The 18,678-nt window shown below is 34.9% G+C and overlaps 1 protein-coding gene across 1 annotated transcript; it reads left to right on the top strand.

Moving 5' to 3' along the window:
- The first annotated feature begins 1,692 nt into the window (after positions 1–1,692).
- Positions 1,693–16,712, top strand: LOC122040954 (phosphatase IMPL1, chloroplastic-like). Its single transcript, XM_042600445.1, has 10 exons — positions 1,693–1,993; positions 12,126–12,193; positions 12,868–13,001; positions 13,535–13,623; positions 13,926–13,983; positions 14,074–14,126; positions 15,172–15,270; positions 15,347–15,460; positions 16,056–16,157; positions 16,395–16,712. The coding sequence occupies exons 1-10, from the start codon at positions 1,754–1,756 to the stop codon at positions 16,491–16,493; spliced, it is 1,056 nt and encodes a 351-aa protein (XP_042456379.1). The 5' UTR covers positions 1,693–1,753; the 3' UTR covers positions 16,494–16,712.
- Positions 16,713–18,678: the final 1,966 nt, after the last annotated feature.

Below are 18,678 nucleotides of genomic sequence, written 5' to 3' on the forward strand. Positions count from 1 at the left end.
GCAAAACTGGTTGATAGACTAAATGTCATCGAATTGCTAGTTCCTTTGATTATATTCATGCCCTTAAATATTAATTTAACTCAATATATTGATAACAATGATTTAATATCTTGAGTTAAATTGATATTTGAGAGTATGTATATAATCAGGAGAACTAGCCGAACACATAAGAACTAGTTTCATGTCAATCTGAAAATATTTGGTCCATCAACCAGTTGGATCAAATGTTTTTAGATTGATATGAAACTAGTTTCTTATGTTCATTTACTTCTCCTGATTATATTCATGTCTTCAAACATAAATTTGACTCAATATATTGAGAGCGGTAATTTTTTGAATAGAAATTAAAATTTTCAAATACATTTGTATTACAAAAAATCATTGCTCTTAATATATTGAGTCAAATTGATATTTAAAGTCATGGTTATGATCAAGAGAATTAGCCGAACATATAAGAACTAGTTTTATGTCAATCCGAGGGTGTTTGGTCCCTCAGCTGGTTTTAAGAAAAATCGACTGATTGACCAAACAATCTCGGATTGACAAGAAACTACCTCCTTTGTGTTTAACTAGTTCTCTTAATTATATTCATACCCTAAAACATTAATTTGATCAAATATATTGTAAACAGTAATTTTTTGAATACGAATTAGATTTTTTTGAACACATTCATGTTAAAAAAAATCACTGCTCTTAATATATTAGGTCAAATTAATATTTGAAGGGATGGATATAATCATGAGAACTAGCCAAACACATAAAAACTAGTTTTATGTCAATCCAAGGATGTTTAATCCATTAGTTGATATTGACCTAAAATCGGCTGATGGACTAAACAATCTTAAATTGACATGAAACTAACTCCTATGTGTTCGTCTATTTCTCTTGATTATATCTATGCTCTCAAACATTAATTTGACTCAATATATTGAGAACAATGATTTTTTAATTATGAATTGAAGTTTTTGAACATATTCATGCTAAAAAAATCACTACTCTCAATATAAAGTCAAATTCATGTTAGGGAGATAGATATAATCAGGAGAACTAGCTAAATATATAAGAACTAGTTTTATGTCAATGTTTGGCCCATCAACTAGTTTGCTCAAAAAAACAGATGATAGACTAAGAATTGAATTTTGTTTTAATATATTCATGTTCAAAATATCACTGCTCCTAATATATTGAGTCAAATTAATATTTGAGAGCATGAATATAATCTGGAGAACTAGCCGAATATAGAAATTAATTTCATATCAATCCAAGGTTTTTTGATCCATCAACAGATTTTGTCTAAAATCGACTTTGATACAAAAACAACTCGATTTGACTGATTTTTATTTTCAATTGACTATTTTTCTCAAAATTTTGGTACATAGAGAAATTAATTTGACTGGTATTAAAAATCAATTGATTAATTTTCAAATAGAAATCAATTTGATAAATTTTTTTATTAGTCGATTGATTAAGGGTAAAATAAAAAATGGTTTGGTAAAAAAATTGATATTCATTAAATAGTTTAGTAAAGGTTATTTAATATTTAATAAAATGATAAGGTATTTTTTAAAAAATATTAAACTTTCGTAGAGGTTTTAAGAATTAGTAAATTAAGAGAGGGTACATCTGCAATTGTTCCCATTTGTGATTTCCCCCTTGATTTTTCCTTAATTTGGCCCATCGATTTCCATCCTGCGACGGCATCTCTTCGTTAACTACTGCGAACCCAAGCATCTCCTCTCTCTCTGTGGAAACGATGGGTCGAGCTCTCCTCTCCTCTTCCCTCTTCTCGCCGAGGCTGAGGATTCCGGCGATACGCAAATCTTTCTCGCCCAATTTGACTACCAAGCACGCGCTGGGATTCCGCACCCGCGCGGCTCTCTCCGTATCCCCTACCGAGAGACGATTCCCTAAAATATCGGCGGAATCAACAGGCTCGATCCCCCCAGCGGAGCTGCTCAAGGTCGTCGAGACCGCTGCGCAAGCCGGCGCCGAGGTTCTCATAAAATTTAATTTGCTATCTTTTGGTAATCCAAGTGCAAGTTTGTGTCTCTTGCCTTTCTCTTTTGTTTAGAGTTGGAGATTCTCAGTCATGATTATCCCCTTCCATTGACGACTTTACAACATCATCTTGTACGCTGTGAGTTACATTATACGTTTGTAACTGGAGCTGCGTACATGGGTTAGATAAGTAAATCCTTTAATGGATTTATTAAATCCTTTAACTTTATTTCCTTTAAATTTTAGACTTTTTCTTTTTTCTTCTAGATAAGTTTTAATAAGACATTTTCTCTTGAAAATATATTTTTATTTTATTTTTATTTTAGACCTTTTTCTTTTGAAAAGATAGTTTAGGTCTCTATTTAAAGAGAAGTTATGTAATTTTGGAAGATAAGTAATTTCCCTTTTAGTTAATCAATTTCATTTGATTATTGGAGGTCGATCCCTCGAAGCGATCACTCTATCCCCCTTTTCATTTTTCTTTTTCGATTCTTCCACGTGATAGACCCCCGGGTTCCTATCAACTTGGTATCAGAGCAGTTCACTTCATCTTCGCCCTATATTATCTCGCAACAACTTCAATAAACGCATGGTCTTAACTCGACTTCAAGAGAAGGAAATTCACTCTGACATGATGACCGGAGGATCTCATCCTGACGCCAAATGGGCTCTGGAATTTAAAGCTAAGCACGAGACAAGGATGGATAAACTTGAAAAAACTATGACATCATTGGTCACAATAGTGCAAGAATTGAAGGATCGTTTAGAAGCAGATTCTAGCTTAAGCATACTAATCAAAAGGGGAATAAATCAGCAGTCTCGACAACAACAATATGACCAAGGAGCAAATTCAAATGAAGATCGAGAGCACAACTATCCACGTATGAAGGTGAAATTTCCTCGCTGGGAGAGCAACGATCCGATTGGATGGATTTCAAGGGATGAAAGATATTTTCGCTTCCACAGTACATCGGACAATGCAAAGGTAGAACTAACATCTATAAACTTCAAAGGCGATGCCATCCAATGGTATGACTGGCTTGAGCATGTCATGGGCCTCCAAAATAGGAGGAATTCAAAGAAGAACTCATCAATCGATTTGGTCCCTCCGGTTATGAGAATGTTGATGGAGAATTGGCCAAAATTCGACAGACTTCAACTGTACTAGAGTACCAAGGATGATTTGAGCGACTCTCTAATCGAACTCGTGATTGGTCAGAAAAGCAACTACTGGGCACTTTTATTGAAGGACTTCGCCTTGATATACGACAAGAAGTAAAAATGAATGAACCCCGCACCATGAAGGCTGCCTTATCCTTTGCACGACTATAAGAAGAGAAGATCAATGAGGAAGGAAGAAGAAATAACAAAGTAATTCATGAAAACCCATCACATTATTCAACACCCCGTAGATTGACAAAAGAAGAGATTAAGGAAAGGATGGCAAAGGGATTATGCTGGCATTGCGATGAAAAGTGGCACCGTGGTCATCAATGCAAGCAAAAGAGGATACTAATGATTGAACCAATAGAGCTCTGAGGAAGAAGATGATTTCGATGAAGGTGAAACACAAGATAATATCAACGAAGTACAAGATGACTCTATGGCAATATCAGTACATGCCTTAGAAGGACTACAAACTCTGCAAACAATGAAGGTAAAAGGATTCATTAAAAAGCAACCAATAATGATACTTATAGATTCAGGAAGCACCAACAATTTTCTAGACTCAACCTTAGCAAGAAGGCTTAAACAAAAAATAGAGCGAGCATCTACATTTGATGTTAAAGTGGCAGATGGAAGATCACTTACAAGTCTAGGAAAATGCGAAGGTATTAAAGTTTTCTTACCAAATTATGAATTAATCATAGATCTCTTTCTTCTACCCCTGGATGGATGTGATGTTATACTTGGAGCACAATGGTTGAGAACATTAGGAGACATAATATGGAATTTCTCTCAACTAACAATGCGCTTCCAAGATCAAGGAAAAGAAGTTTGCATCAGAGGCAAGAGGCAAGAGACAAGATACTATCACATCAATCAGTAGTTATCAGGCAGAGCGATTATTAAAGAAAGATTGCTCTATTTTTCTCATGCAACTCTCCATCAAAAAGGATCCTAAAGATATCTCATATACCCCTCTAGAATTAGAGGCACTTCTTCCAAAATTTTCTATGATATTTGCTGAGCCAAAGGGATTTCCTCCATCACGTTCACATGATCATCGTATACCTCTAATACCGGGAGTGCACCAGCATATGTTACGCCTTATCGCTACCCTTACATAGAGAATGAGGTAATTGAGAAGATTGTACAAGAGATGCTTCAAGCTGGTATTGTTCGCCCAAGTGTAAGCCCGTATTCTTCTCCCTTGTGCGAAAGAAAGACGGAAGTTGGCGAATGTGTGTAGATTATCGGGCACTCAATAAAATTATAGTGAAAGATAAGTACCCCATCCCCATCATTGATAAATTACTTGATGAATTAGGAGGTTCCTCATTCTTCTCAAAATTGGATCTTCGCTCAGGCGTTTATCAGATAAGGATCTATCAGCCGGACATTCCAAAAATAACCTTTCGGACTCATGATGGTCATTATGAATTTTTAGTCACGTCTTTCGGTTTAACTAATGCACTTTCTACATTCCAAAGTTTGATGAACTATATCTTCAGGCCTTATCTCCGTAAGTTTGTTTTGATTTTCTTTGATGATATCCTTGTTTATAGTTCATCATTCGAAGATCATTTGCATCGCCTTTATAAAGTACTCACTCTTTTATGTGAGCATTCTCTTTTTGTGAAAAGACCTGTTGCTTATCGCTTGGAGTTTCCATAAGATTCTAAAATACACCCTGTATTTCACGTGTCTTGTTTAAAGAAGAAACTAGGTGATAAATTTACTCCTCAACAACACCTTCCTGAAGTGAATTTAGATGGTGAAGTTAAATTTCAACCTTATACTATTTTAGAAAGAAGACTCGTGAAGAAGAACAATCAAGCAACAGTTGAGCTATTAATTCAATGGGACAATTTATCTATCGATGATGCAACATGGGAATTATATGATACCATTCTAGAAAAATTTTCAGAGTTTATTGATAAACAACCTTGAGGACAGGGTTGTTTTGAAGGGCGGTGGAATGATAAGATCCTTTAATGGATCTATTCAAATAAATCCTCTAACTTTATTTCCTTTAAATTTTAGACTTTTTCTTTTTTCTTCTAGATAAGTTTTAATAAGACATTTTCTCTTGAAAATGTATTTTTATTTTATTTTTATTTTAGACCTTTTCTTTTGAAAAGATAGTTTAGGTCTCTATTTAAAGAGACGTTATGTAATTTTGGAAGACAAGTAATTTCCCTTTTAGTTAATCAATTTCATTTGATTATTGGAGGCCGATCCCCTCGAAGCGATCACCCTATCCCCTTTTCATTTTTCTTTTTCGATTCTTCCACGTGATAGGCCCCCGGGTTCCTATCATACGTCAACTGTCAAAATTAGGGTTTTTTTTTCAATGTGCATTTTTGATGACCTTTTCGTCTATGTTTAGCAAATCTATCTCTGTTTTCCAAGTTAGATTCATTTTGCTTTTCATGTTCTATTGTCTTGCCACTGCTGGTCTCTTTAGAATGTGGGATGATAAAAGCAATTTTCTGACAAAATTGCAGCTGTAAATCTGTGGACATGCTTGACTTCCATGAAAATATTTGAATTTCATAAAAATGGTTAGGAGAGCCTTAAGATCACAAAATTTCAAGAGAAAATTATATCTTGCCCCGTGATGTTTGCTGACTATTTCATTTTACCCCTTAAGAGTTTTTAAAATAGCACATTACCCCTAGAGATTATATAAGCATATTAGATCATGCCTAGTCTTAATTTTGTCTAGTTAGATGACAGTGGACATCAATTTCTCAATTATGTGAACAAGGGAGGGTATATGAGGGTGGTTTTGTCGATATTATTATCCTTGATCCATCTTGGCAGTTCTAAGGACCATTGTGCTTCCTCCTCTATGGATGTATCGATGAGCCAGTCGAACAACCTCCTAAAGACGGTGAACCTCTAAGTTGTTGCACCCTTTGCCTCCTATCGTGCTATCACCACTATCAAAGAGGACGAATGACTAATTCATTCGACACTAAAGGAAATGATATTGACAAAAATGCTATTATATACCTTCATATGTTGGTCATGTGGTTGAGAAATTAGCGTAGACTGCATTTGACAAACAAAATTAAGGCCTGTAGGTGTTTTGGTATGCTATTATAATCTAAGGTAGTAAAATATTATTTTTGAAGGGGAAAATTGAAAAGTTCAACAAACTCTAAGGGACAATATAAATTTTCTCAATTTCAAATACTCCTTGTCCATTGTTTACCACCATATTTTAGATACAAGAACAGACCTACTTGGAAATGCTTGCAGATTTACATGCTTGCTCAACTTGCACTCGGAGTATCATCTATTTGTTAATTGAAGAGTTATTAAAGACATGTATTATGCAAGATATCCAATGAAAAGTTGCACTAACTTTTGTGTCAATGATGATCTTCAAGCATATAACTCAGGCTTGATCTCTGTTTTCACTCTGTTATATGCTTGCTATATGCTTGTTATATGATGATCTTCAAGCATATAACACAGGCTTAATCAAGCCAATCTGAGCTCTGTTACAAGCATATAACAAATGATCTCTGTTTTCACTCTCCCTTTGACAAAGAACACAAGCTTGGGCTTCAATGATGATACCCTGGTGTGAACTCTGTTAAGCAACACTAACCATGTTCAAAGCAGATTGTGTAATCACACTACTACTGTTACATTGTATTTGATATTTTGATATGCTGAATGCACCAGAGTGATTTAATTTTGTTCCATCTCAAAACAATGACATCTTCATCTTTGCTAGAATTCAAACACATTGGCATATTGGTGGCTGTAATATTTGTTATTTCCAGAAACAGTTAATATCTATATTTCCAGGAAGATTTAAACCACAATCCAGCAAATAAATTCGATCTGGTTCGCTGAGATCTTTGTTCAAGCTCCTTTCAAACATTAGTGGCAGCTCTTCTTCAAGAATAGAATCTGCAATCTATCTTTCCAAAATCTAGTGTTTAGCATTGCCAAGCTCGTATCTGATTCTAGGTTTAAAGAAATCCTGTGCTTGTAAGAAACTCTTCCATAAGTAAACCAATTTCTGTTTTGGCACTGCCTCAGCCCAGTGCAAATTTTTCAGACAATTAACACACCACCAAGAGCATAAAATGGAAATATTGTGGTATTCAAGATTGATGGCACCTAGTCCTCCAGCCTTCTTAGTGCTGGTTACCCAATCCCATCTGACTAAATTGGAGACTTTATCAGTATCCAAAGAAGCTCATAGGAATTTTCTTCTAATTTGTCAATCTCTTTAATCACTTTTTTAGGAAGGATGAAAATGCTTGATATAGTGTCATGTGACCGAGTATATTATTAATTAAAATGAATCTTCCCCTAATAGATAATGATCTTGTCTGAAATCGATGAAAACTGGACCACTGGTGAGCTGTCACTAATGTTGACCAAAAGGGGGAAGTGATGAACTCCCCAAAAAGCCCTCCTCTCTTTCCCCCACATCAGATAAGAATATATGTTTCCATGCTTTAAACTTGACTGAAACTTTCTGAATTCAGTTCTTCTGGTAACTCTTGCTCAATTTCCTGATTCCAAGTTGAAATCTCAAGTGTATGTTGTGTTCCTGAGCTCCAAAAGTCTCTATCAATGCTTTCCCCTATCTTTTCCTTTGCCTATATAAGGAAAGAGCCAAACTAATCTTGGTGTGCAACAGCTCTTTCTCATCAGCTTTGTTAAAGATTAGTATCATTTGCATATTGAATAAGCATGGGGTTTTTGAGAAATTGACTTAGCAATTGATACATCTTGGACAAGACCAGTATCTGAGGCTAAAGATAAAGACTTCTGCAATGCCTCGGTCAATAAGACGAATAAAGAGATGATAATGGTTTACCCTAGTGAAGAACTCTCCTATTTTTAAACCGTGTACCAGCTTTCCCATTTATTATTATAGCAGTATGGCCAGTTGTATAATCATTTCTATCCAGTAAACTCATCTTGGTGGAAAATTTTGCACCTTCATAACTAGAAGCAAACTATCTCGACAAACCATATCAAAAGCTTTCTCAAAGTCAACTTTTTATCATAACTAGGTCTCCATCATGTTTGCTAGCCCTCGGTAGTAGTTAGCAAGTGATCCTTAAAAGGCAAATTGAAGAGGTGACACTAGTTGTGCCATGAATCATTGTAATCTAATTGCCTGAACTTTTGAAATGACCTTAATGATACAATACCCCAAGGCTCTTTAGGTTGTTCTTTCTTGGGTATGAGGACCAAATCAGCACAGTTGAGTTGCTGGATCTGCAGGTTCCGTTCATAAACTTGTTTGAACAATTCAACAATATCAGCTTAAATTAGCCCCAAGCCGCTCTGATGAATTCATTATTATGCCATCAGTACCTGGTGTTTTAAGTTTAGACATTGCTTTCACTGTGTATCCAATTTCTTCCAATGTGAATAGCTACCAAATTAAGGTTTTGGGAGGACTTAGATGAAATATTACAAAATATTCCACCAAATGAAAGGATTTTAATAGGAGGTGATCTAAATGGGCATGTCGGAGTAAAAAATGAGGAATATGAGAGAGTGCATGGGAGTTATGGGTTTGGAACGAGGAATGAGGAAGGGAAAACTATATTAGATTTTGCGATAGCATATGACCTTATATTAGCTAATACGTTTTTTTAAGAAAAGAGAAGAACACTTAGTCACATTCAAAAGCGGGAATAATAGATTGCAAATTGACTTTCTTATGGTTAGGAAGAAGGATAGAAAGATTTGTAAAGATTGCAAAGTCATCCCTGGAGAAAGCTTAACTACCCAACATAGGGTAGTAGTGTTGGATATACGCCTCAAACATAGTATCAATAGAAAGAAAATATATACAATTCCTAGAATTAAGTAGTGGAAGTTAAAGGATGGGAAACAACATATATTTAAAGAGAAGGTAGAAGTACAAGCATTAGGTGAAATATACGATGACTCTAATACAACATGGGATAAGATGGTATCAAAGTTGAAAATAGTAGCTAAGAGTGTCCTCGGTGAGTCAAAGGGGCATGCACCACTAAGTAAAGAATCTTGGTGGTGGAATGAGAAAGTACAAGAGAAAGTGAAAGAAAAACGAATAGCTTATAAGGAATTATATATTTGTAAGAACGAGGAAAATTTAAAAAAATATACAATAGCCAAGAAAAAAGCTAAGAAAGTAGTGAGTGAAGCAAAAAATGAAACTTTTGAACGGTTATATCAAAAATTGGATACAAAAGAAGGGGAAAAAGACATCTATAGAATAGCTAAAGTGAGAAAGAAAAACAAGAGATCTTAGCCAAATAAAATGTATTAAAGATGAATGTAATAGGGTATTAGTAAGCGATGGAGAAATAAAAGAGCGGTGGAAGAGGTATTTTCATCAACTTTTTAATGAAGGTTTAGGAGACCAACTTAACTTAGGTAATTTAATTAGGTCAAATGAGCATCGAAATATTAATTTTTATCGTAGAATTCAAACTTCAGAAGTAAAACAAGCTTTAAATGAGATGCACAATGGAAAAGCCGTTGGACCAGATGATATTCCGATAGAGGTATGGAAGTGCTTAGGGAAACAAGGTATTGAATGACTTACAAAATTATTTAACATGATATTGAAAACGAAAAAAATGCCTGATCAATGGAGGATAAGTACTCTAGTTCCCTTATATAAGAATAAGGGAGACGTACAAAATTGTGCAAACTATAGGGGTATTAAACTAATGAGTCATACTATGAAACTTTGGGAAAAAGTAATAGAAAAAAGATTAAGGAAGGAGACCACAGTGACAGAAAATCAATTTGGGTTCATGCCTGGAAGGTCGATAATAGAAGCTATACATCTTCTTAGACAATTAATTGAAAAATATGGGAGCAAAAATAAGATCTACACATGGTATTCATTGACTTAGAAAAAGCGTATGATAGAGTCAAGAGAAATTATATGGAGAATTTTAGAAAAGAGAGGTGTTAGCGTAATATATATTAAATTAATTAAGGATATGTATGAGGATGTAACGACCAGAGTAAAGACTTGGTGGAGTAATGAAGCATTTCCAATAAAGATAGGGTTACATCAAGGATCAGCTCTAAGTCCCTATCTTTTACATTAATTATGGATGAACTCACTGCACACATTCAAGACACAGTACCGTGGTGCATGTTGTTTGCAGATGATATTATTTTGGTAGATGAGACACGTGAAGGAGTAAATGCTAAGCTAGAATCTTGGAGGGAAACACTAGAAGGGAAAGGTTTTAAGCTTAGTAGATTAAAGACAGAATATATGGAATTTAAGTTTAGCAATATTAGAAGTAATGAAACAATTGTTAAGATAGGAGAGGACGAGTTGCCCGGAACCGAGAGATTTAAATATTTAGGATCATTTTTACAAAATGATGGAGGGATTGAGAGAGATGTCTTACATAGAATACAAGCAGGATGGGTGAAATGGAGGGGAGCGTCAAGTGTTTTATGTGACCGTAAAGTACCTCTTAAACTTAAAGGTAAGTTCTATAAAACCGCAGTTAGACCTGCTATGTTATGTTGGGCTATGACTCGAGCACATGAGCAGAAGATGAGAGTTGCAGAGATGAGGATGTTAAGGTGGATGTGTGGACATACGAGGATGGACAAAATAAGAAATGAGAGCATTAGAGAGAAAGTATGAGTTGCATCTATTGAGGAAAAATTCAGAGAGACACGTTTAAGATGGTATGGACATGTACTTAGACGACCAATAAATGCTCCAGTTAGGCGATGTGAAACTATGATAAACATGCATATAAAACGAGGAAGAGGAAGACCAAAAAAGACTTGGTTAGCAACAATAAAACAAGATAAAATTTATTTAAATATAGATGATGATATAATAGGAGATAGAGCTCAATGGCGTAAAAGGATTCATACAGCCGACCCCACCTAGTGGGAAAAGGCTTGGTTGTTGTTGTTGTTGTTGTTGTGAATAGCTCAGCCAGAGAATTTAAGGAACTATTTTCAGCATAGTAGCTTTCAGGTTTATTGGCAATTTTGACAGAATCCTTGACTCCAGGTAATGATTTGAAATAGCATGTAAATTCCTTGTGAATATCTGCATGAGTTGTCAGATTTTACCAGCAATGGTAATAACTGATCTGTTGCTTCTTCTTCTTGCAATATGATGAAAGAAAGAGTTTTTATCCCCCTCTCTAATCTACCTAGTCTCTGCTCTTTGCTTCTTCTTATTCTTCACAAGGATGAGGAACCCACAAATTATCATTAGCCATCTGGTATCTATTAAACTTTTCTATGCTATTGTTTTATTTGTTTCCTTCTACATTCTTCTGGGATTCTGTTTTTCCTATTCTATAGTGTTGGATTTTGCAAATCTCAATCATGTCATTCAAATTACAAATCACGAACTTATCACTGTTTCTGGATTCTGATAACATATTTTCTTACTTTACAAATGGTTGTCGTTGTTTTTACTCTATCTATGCTACCCATACAACCTAGATTTGGTTTGCTTTTCATATGTTAAATTAAGTTGATGGCCATTTATTAGAAAGAGATCAAGGCCTAGTTTTGACTATGTTATATTGATTATATCTTAATATCCTTAAGAGTTGTATAGGATATTGGATATTGTTTATCTGTTTCCTTCTACATTCTTCTGGGATTCTGTTTTTCGTATTCTATAGTGTTGGATTTTGCAAATCTCGATCTTGACATCCAAATTACAAATCACTAACTTTTCACTGTTTTGGATTCCGATAACATATTATTCTTACTTTATAAGTAGGTGTCTTTGTTTGTACTCTATCTATGCTACCCTTACAAGCTTGATGTGGTTTGCTTTTCATATGCTAAATTAAGTTGAGGGTCATTTTAGAAAGAGATCAAAACCTAATTTTGACTATGTTATATTGCACAATTTACGGTTTAACTCCTTTGTGCAATATTTCATCTCTAATGTTTTCTGCTTTAATTTTTTGAAGGTTGTGTTGGAAGCTGTCAATAAGCCTCGCAACATTAGTTACAAAGGAATGACAGACTTAGTTACAGAGTAAGAGTAATTAGTTATACACTTTTGCCTGCTGCTCAATGATGTATGATTTTATAAAGGGTAACTGATTGTGTCTTTATTTTTTCATACTTTTGTGTCAAAATACAAAGGTACCATTGAAATATGCTAGCAATTTCACATTTTTGTAGGTTGCAAATCTGAAGAGGAACAATTTTGATTTTGATATGATGTTAATATTGTTCTTAACTTGATGAGAGCTGAAGGTGTAAAAGATAGAAGGATAGGGAAAAAACTCAATTTGATGTAATCAAGAGATTGGAAGATTACCGACGATATAACCTTGCATAAATTTAGGTAATGTCTTAAATAGAGTTTGCCAACTCTCCCTTGTCTTTTTAATACCAACCTTTCCTTTTATGTTGTAACCTTCACTCTTTACTCTTGAGCGTGAAGGACTACTTAGGGGGGATGTTTCTTGAAGAAAAATCTGCAATCACACTTTTTTTTGTAATGCATTGGTGTCATTAGTATTTATTTGTAATATAGACAATGCAAGCTTAGTTATATTATCACAAATGTATTTGTTGTATGAGCTTTTTGAAATTGTTTGTGGAAGTCTGCATGATATATTATTGGTATAGCACAGAATTATCTTAGTTTTGTTCCGTGAAAGCTCATGCATAGCTCATTCATGCTTGTCCAATTTCCTGCAGCACTGATAAACAGAGTGAATCAGTAATCCTTGAAGTGGTGAATAAGAATTTTGAAGATCATCTTATTCTTGGTGAAGAAGGTGGCCTTATTGGAGACTCTTTGTCAGAGTACCTTTGGTGCATTGATCCCTTAGGTTGGTTTTCTTGGAATTGTTTTTTCCAAATAGTTCTTTATATGAGAGATCAGTTTAGATTGTGATCTAAAATCTAAATAGTATTTAACAGTTTGCACTAATTTATGTTCTATACAAGCTTTCATTGTGTGAGATATACAGCTTTAATTTATACACAATAATTGAAACTCCTTATAGTTTTTATTTTCTAAAATCAAACAACTATTTGTGAGATATACAATTTCTTTAATTTATACAAAACAATAGGGAGTTCATGTAGTTTTTATTTTCCTACTGGAGACTAACAACAATCCTTTGTTACAATTACCAAGTTATTTTCTTATTAATTCATAAGAGATCACCATGTTTATTGTAACACCATGTTCACAGATCTCAGGTAAGGGATAAATATTATATATTACTACTGGACTGGTATGATAAACAGAGTGTTTCATATTTCTGCCTTCTAACTGTCTCGATTTAATGCCATTTCTTCCTTATGGATTTAACTCTTAAGTTGGAGTTGTCTTGAGATGTTTGTACCTGATATGTAGATGGCACTACAAACTTTGCTCATGGATATCCAAGCTTTGCTGTATCAGTTGGGGTACTGTTCCGTGGGAAGCCAGCTGCTGCATCTGTGGTACTTGTTTTACTTGCATTAAAGCATATTATTATCTGAAAAAGTTTTCTGGCTGGCAATGGAATTGATGTTCAAACATCTGTTCTAAGACTAATAGTAGCTCCTCAATAAGTGCTGATGAGATGAAAATCAATATCTTCATTATCTTGGATAATTATGATCAGGCGCATCTTGCCTACATGACACACATAGTACCTGTGTTTCTTTCTACTTTCATTAGTTTCCTGCATTTTCATCAAAATGATGCCATTGTGACATTCTTATTTCCTTTCTATCTAATAGAACTTCCTCAATTTTCTTAGGTTGAGTTTGTTGGTGGGCCAATGTGTTGGAACACTCGCATATTTTCTGCAACTTCAGGTAACAATTTAAAAATGAATAGCAAGGATGTTTTCTTTCAAGATAGTCTGGATTATTTAGGAAAAAAAAAATATTTTTTTTCTTTAAAAGGTGGTGGAGCCTTTTGTAATGGACAAAAGATTCATGCTAGTCAGACTGATAAGGTAAATGGTCCTCTTCATACATTTCTCTTTTTTGCTATAGCTGTTGGATTTCTACAACCAGAGCTGTTTATAGTCCTTGAAATTCATTGTCTAGAAGATTAGTTCAAAATATTTTTCACATTTCTAACCAGTTCAATTGGGGGTCAGAAATTTTTCTTCTATTTCTGCTATCCACTGTGTTGGCAGCCTAACCTGGATATGATCTTCCATAAAAGGATATTCGTGCAGCCTTATCTGGCACTGAAGACCACCATGCCAATGCATGATTTTTATGATTTAATAGGGGAAAAAATAAAATCAAGGAGGGAAAGAAAAATTAAGAAAAAAAATAGAACAAGAACTAAGATAAGGAGAAGGGTAATCTTGAGAAAAGCAAGCATAACAGGAAAGGATGGAAGAAATGAGAGGGGGTGCCCTCTTGATTTGCTTCAATGAAATTGTTGATCCTGGATTTTCTCTGCCTTCTGTTCCATTTATTCTTCACCTGTAGGTTCCTATTTGATCCCCAGTAGCAGTCTACTCCAGAATCAACTGGGAGAGCACCTAAGGGGAAGCATCAGAAAAGATCATTTATTGTGTCTTCAGGATCCAGATTCCCATTCTATGACATAGGCCCACCTATATTAAAATCATCTAAGATATGAATAGACTTTTCTAGGGTCAGTGCTGATTGCTGCTGTTTTAGGCACTGTTAATTTTGTTTGTTTTACTTTTTTGCTATACCCATAAAGCATACTTAGAAATCTAATCCCCATAATTATACCTAAGTTCAAGATTCAATTTTAATTTGTTAATCTATGTTGCATGTTAGATAAACTATTAAATTTTGTTTCTTGATAAAATTTCAGGAACTGATTAGTTTTTAGTTATGATATGTATAATTAAGCACTCTATTATTTGCTAATATACTCAGTGGATATAGAATATAACATAACAAAAACCACAAATTCTGAAGGAGAGTAATTTTGTGCCTGAATGTCCAAAGACAATAGACATGCTATCTTTTCGACTCTTATCTTCAGCTGACATTTATTTTATTCTCTAGGTGGAACGTTCTCTCCTGGTAACAGGATTTGGGTATGAGCATGAAGATCCCTGGGCAACCAACATGAACTTATTCAAAGAGTTTACTGATGTTAGCAGGGTGTGTTTTCATTTAATTTAATCCTCTAAGTTATGTTTATTTGATTTACCATCATTGTTGCACTTATAATGTATAGGGTGTAAGGAGACTAGGTGCTGCTTCTGTTGACATGTGCCATGTTGCCCTCGGCATTGTGGAAGCCTACTGGGAATATCGTCTCAAGCCGTGGGACATGGCCGCTGGTGTCCTGGTAATCTTGTTTGTCTAAGATGCATTAACTATGCAAATTATGGGCAATGCAACTATCTTTCACTTTTTACATTATTTCATTATATTTTACCCAATCCAGATATTCAATAAATGGAATTATGATTTAGGGCGTTCTCAACAATTAGCAAATTCAATCACTGCTTTCATGTTATGATCTACCACCCAAGTACAAACTCGACTATGCCCATGAGGGCATTTCTCAAGGTTTTCAAGTATTTACAGGAGTGCCCATGAGTCCTCTTTTGTAGGCCCAAAAGTGTCTTTCCAGTAGATGATGTCCTTATCTTTTGTATTTTATGCCTCTCTTTTTCATGATTTCTAATCTCCTTCACGAGAACACTCTTGTTGTATGTGATTGATTAAACACAACATAATTTTATGTATATTTTCGGCTGGTCATTTCTCTTTTTTTCCACTAAAAAATATATTAACTAGGAATCTGCTTAATTTAGGAGGTTACATTTTTGTATCATCTATTGCTATCAGCTCCTCTGTCTAATTTGATTTTTGATGCAAACTTTTCAGCTTGTTAGCATCCTCTTATGTATTGGCTTAGAAGATTCTTTCTACTGCAGATGGTTGAAGAAGCTGGAGGAGCTGTAACACGAATGGATGGAGGAAAGTTCACAGTCTTCGATCGATCAGTACTGGTATCCAATGGTGTTGTTCACGAACAGGTTCATTCTACCTAATTCATCCTCATTCATTGCTGCAAATTTCATACTGAAACCTTGTGTTTTACTGTACTTGTGTTGGATATAATGGGGAAGCTTATCTAACTTGTGTTCAAGAACAATAGTTAAAGTTGGATCTTCACATGTTTCTTTTTCCAGCTTGCATAGATTTTGCTTTAGTTTTTCTTTCATTTCCGAGTAAATATTGTTGTTTATCTGTGACTGAATGCTTAACTGCAGCTCCTGGAGAGGATTGGCCCTGCGACCGAAGAGCTAAAGAAGAAAGGCATTGATTTCTCGCTGTGGTTTAAGCCAGAAAACTACATTACTGATCCCTGAGTTGGTTTTCCGCCTCAACTGCGGCAGTTAAAGCAAAATTTTCTTTTGTCAGATCAAAAGTTGGTCATTTCACCAATTTCTTCAGTTGAAGCCTGGTTAAAGTTCTCCTGCAAAGGTATTGATTGGTTTTGATCTGTAAGAAATGGAAGTACTTATACCATTGCAATAAGCTCCTTCAATATATCTTACATTTGTGTAGTAAAAAAACACTTTATCTTAGATTTTTTTTAAAAATATATTATTTTATTAAAAAAATGAGTATTTTTAGAGCATAAACTCATGTTTCTATGATTGGGTTGCTAATTTCTAGAGAGAAAAATATATGGTTGCAGCTGAGAACCTTCTTAGGTACCCTCAAGACCAATCATTAAATGGACCCACAACAAGTAATTCATTTGCATATTTCATAGATTCATGTGCTTTGTGTATGCTGAAGTTAAAATGGGAAATAAGGGTTCAACCTTCTTAGACCCGCCCATAAGAAATAATGCATTCACGTGTATCATATATTTATGATTTAAAATCTCGAGACGTGTTAGAATTTTAATTTATTTATGATTGGAATAATATAACTTTGATATTGTATTATCGATATGATTTTAATATTTTTTTTTATAAAATATATTAAATAACATTTTTAACTTAAATATTTAAAAATAATAATAATTTTAAATATATATATATGAAATCATGGTATCTTATGGTATTTTTATATGGTTAGTAAATAAATAATAAGAATTTTATTATATATTTTAAGAATTAAAATAAATTATATATATATATATATATATATATATATATATATATATATATATATATATATATATATAATAGTTTTATTAAAATTTGATTAAGTATTATTTTATTTATTAGTAACGTTTTTTTTTTCATCCCACCTACTCGGGAAGTGTTCTCATCACGGCCTGCTCGGCGTACGCTCGTGGTGTCCTTGTTGTGACCCATGGAAGTTACGTTGACCTCCACAACGTCACGGAGGTCGTTGTGGGATTGTAACCCATGGAGGTCATGGTGGTCTCTATTATTGGGGGATCGTATGACCGGCTAGAAGAGGGGTTGAATAGACGTTAATCCCAAGTAGATCGCTTTCTACGTATTCGTTAGTGCACAGCGAAAAACAAACAAGTACAAATATGAAAACTAAAGGCAAGACATGAGAGCAAACCAAGACACACGATCATTTATGTGGTTTGGAGATAACTTGCTCCTACTTCATTACTATCCGTAAGGTGGACGATCTCTCAATCTTTCGGTAGATTAGCTCCCGGTAAACTTCGGTTATCTCAAGTCTCCTTGTGGGTGGAGAAATTTCACCACAACTCCAACTAAGATCTCTTGGAATACAAGCACTTGTTGACTACTAATTATGATTAACCACTACTAATTTCGTCAACTTTGGCCAGTCATCCCAAACTCCATTTTATAGAGCTTGGGAAGAAACAACTGTTAGGATCGGTTGAGCTAGAGGGGGGGGGGGGGGCTGGGTGAATGACTCACTTCGTTTTCTTGATCAACTTGATTTTGCGCAGCGGAAACTCGAAGGCAATACTAACTCGGATATTTACTTGGTATCCACCTCCCCAAGGAGGTGACTAGTCCAAGGATCCACACCACTCACACTATTCCACTATCAAAACCCTCCTTCTCGGAATCACACCGAAGGTGGAGAAACCTTACACGGTTACAACTCTCCCTCTCTAAAGTAAAGAATCACACTCACCACAATGAAGAAGAAAAGAAAGATTACAGGCTTTAGAAAGGCTTCTTCTTCGCTGAGTGAGATTTGAGAAAGTAGCGAGAGGGAGATTATGAACTTGAGCACTTTTGAAGATCTTGAGCACTTGAGAGAGTTGAGACCTTGGAGAGCAATGGAACAGTATCTCTTTGTTTTCTTGTCTCTTTTCTTTTTCTTCCATGCCTTTAAACGTCGAGAAAACTAGTCGTTTCTCATGTAGCCGTCGCCGTGAATCGATCGGAGTCATATTTGGATCGATTCATAAGTATCCGTTGGAAACCATCACGTCACGATCAACGGCTTAGATTGCTTCACTTGAGTTTGAATCGATCGGTGGAATTCATGAATCGATTCAGACCTCTGCTCGTGAAATCGCAGCTCTGTGAATCGATCGCCCGATCGATTGAGTAACCTCAATCGATCGGCTGATCG

This window comes from Zingiber officinale, chromosome 2A (assembly GCF_018446385.1).
Source record: "Zingiber officinale cultivar Zhangliang chromosome 2A, Zo_v1.1, whole genome shotgun sequence".
NCBI lineage: Eukaryota > Viridiplantae > Streptophyta > Magnoliopsida > Zingiberales > Zingiberaceae > Zingiber > Zingiber officinale.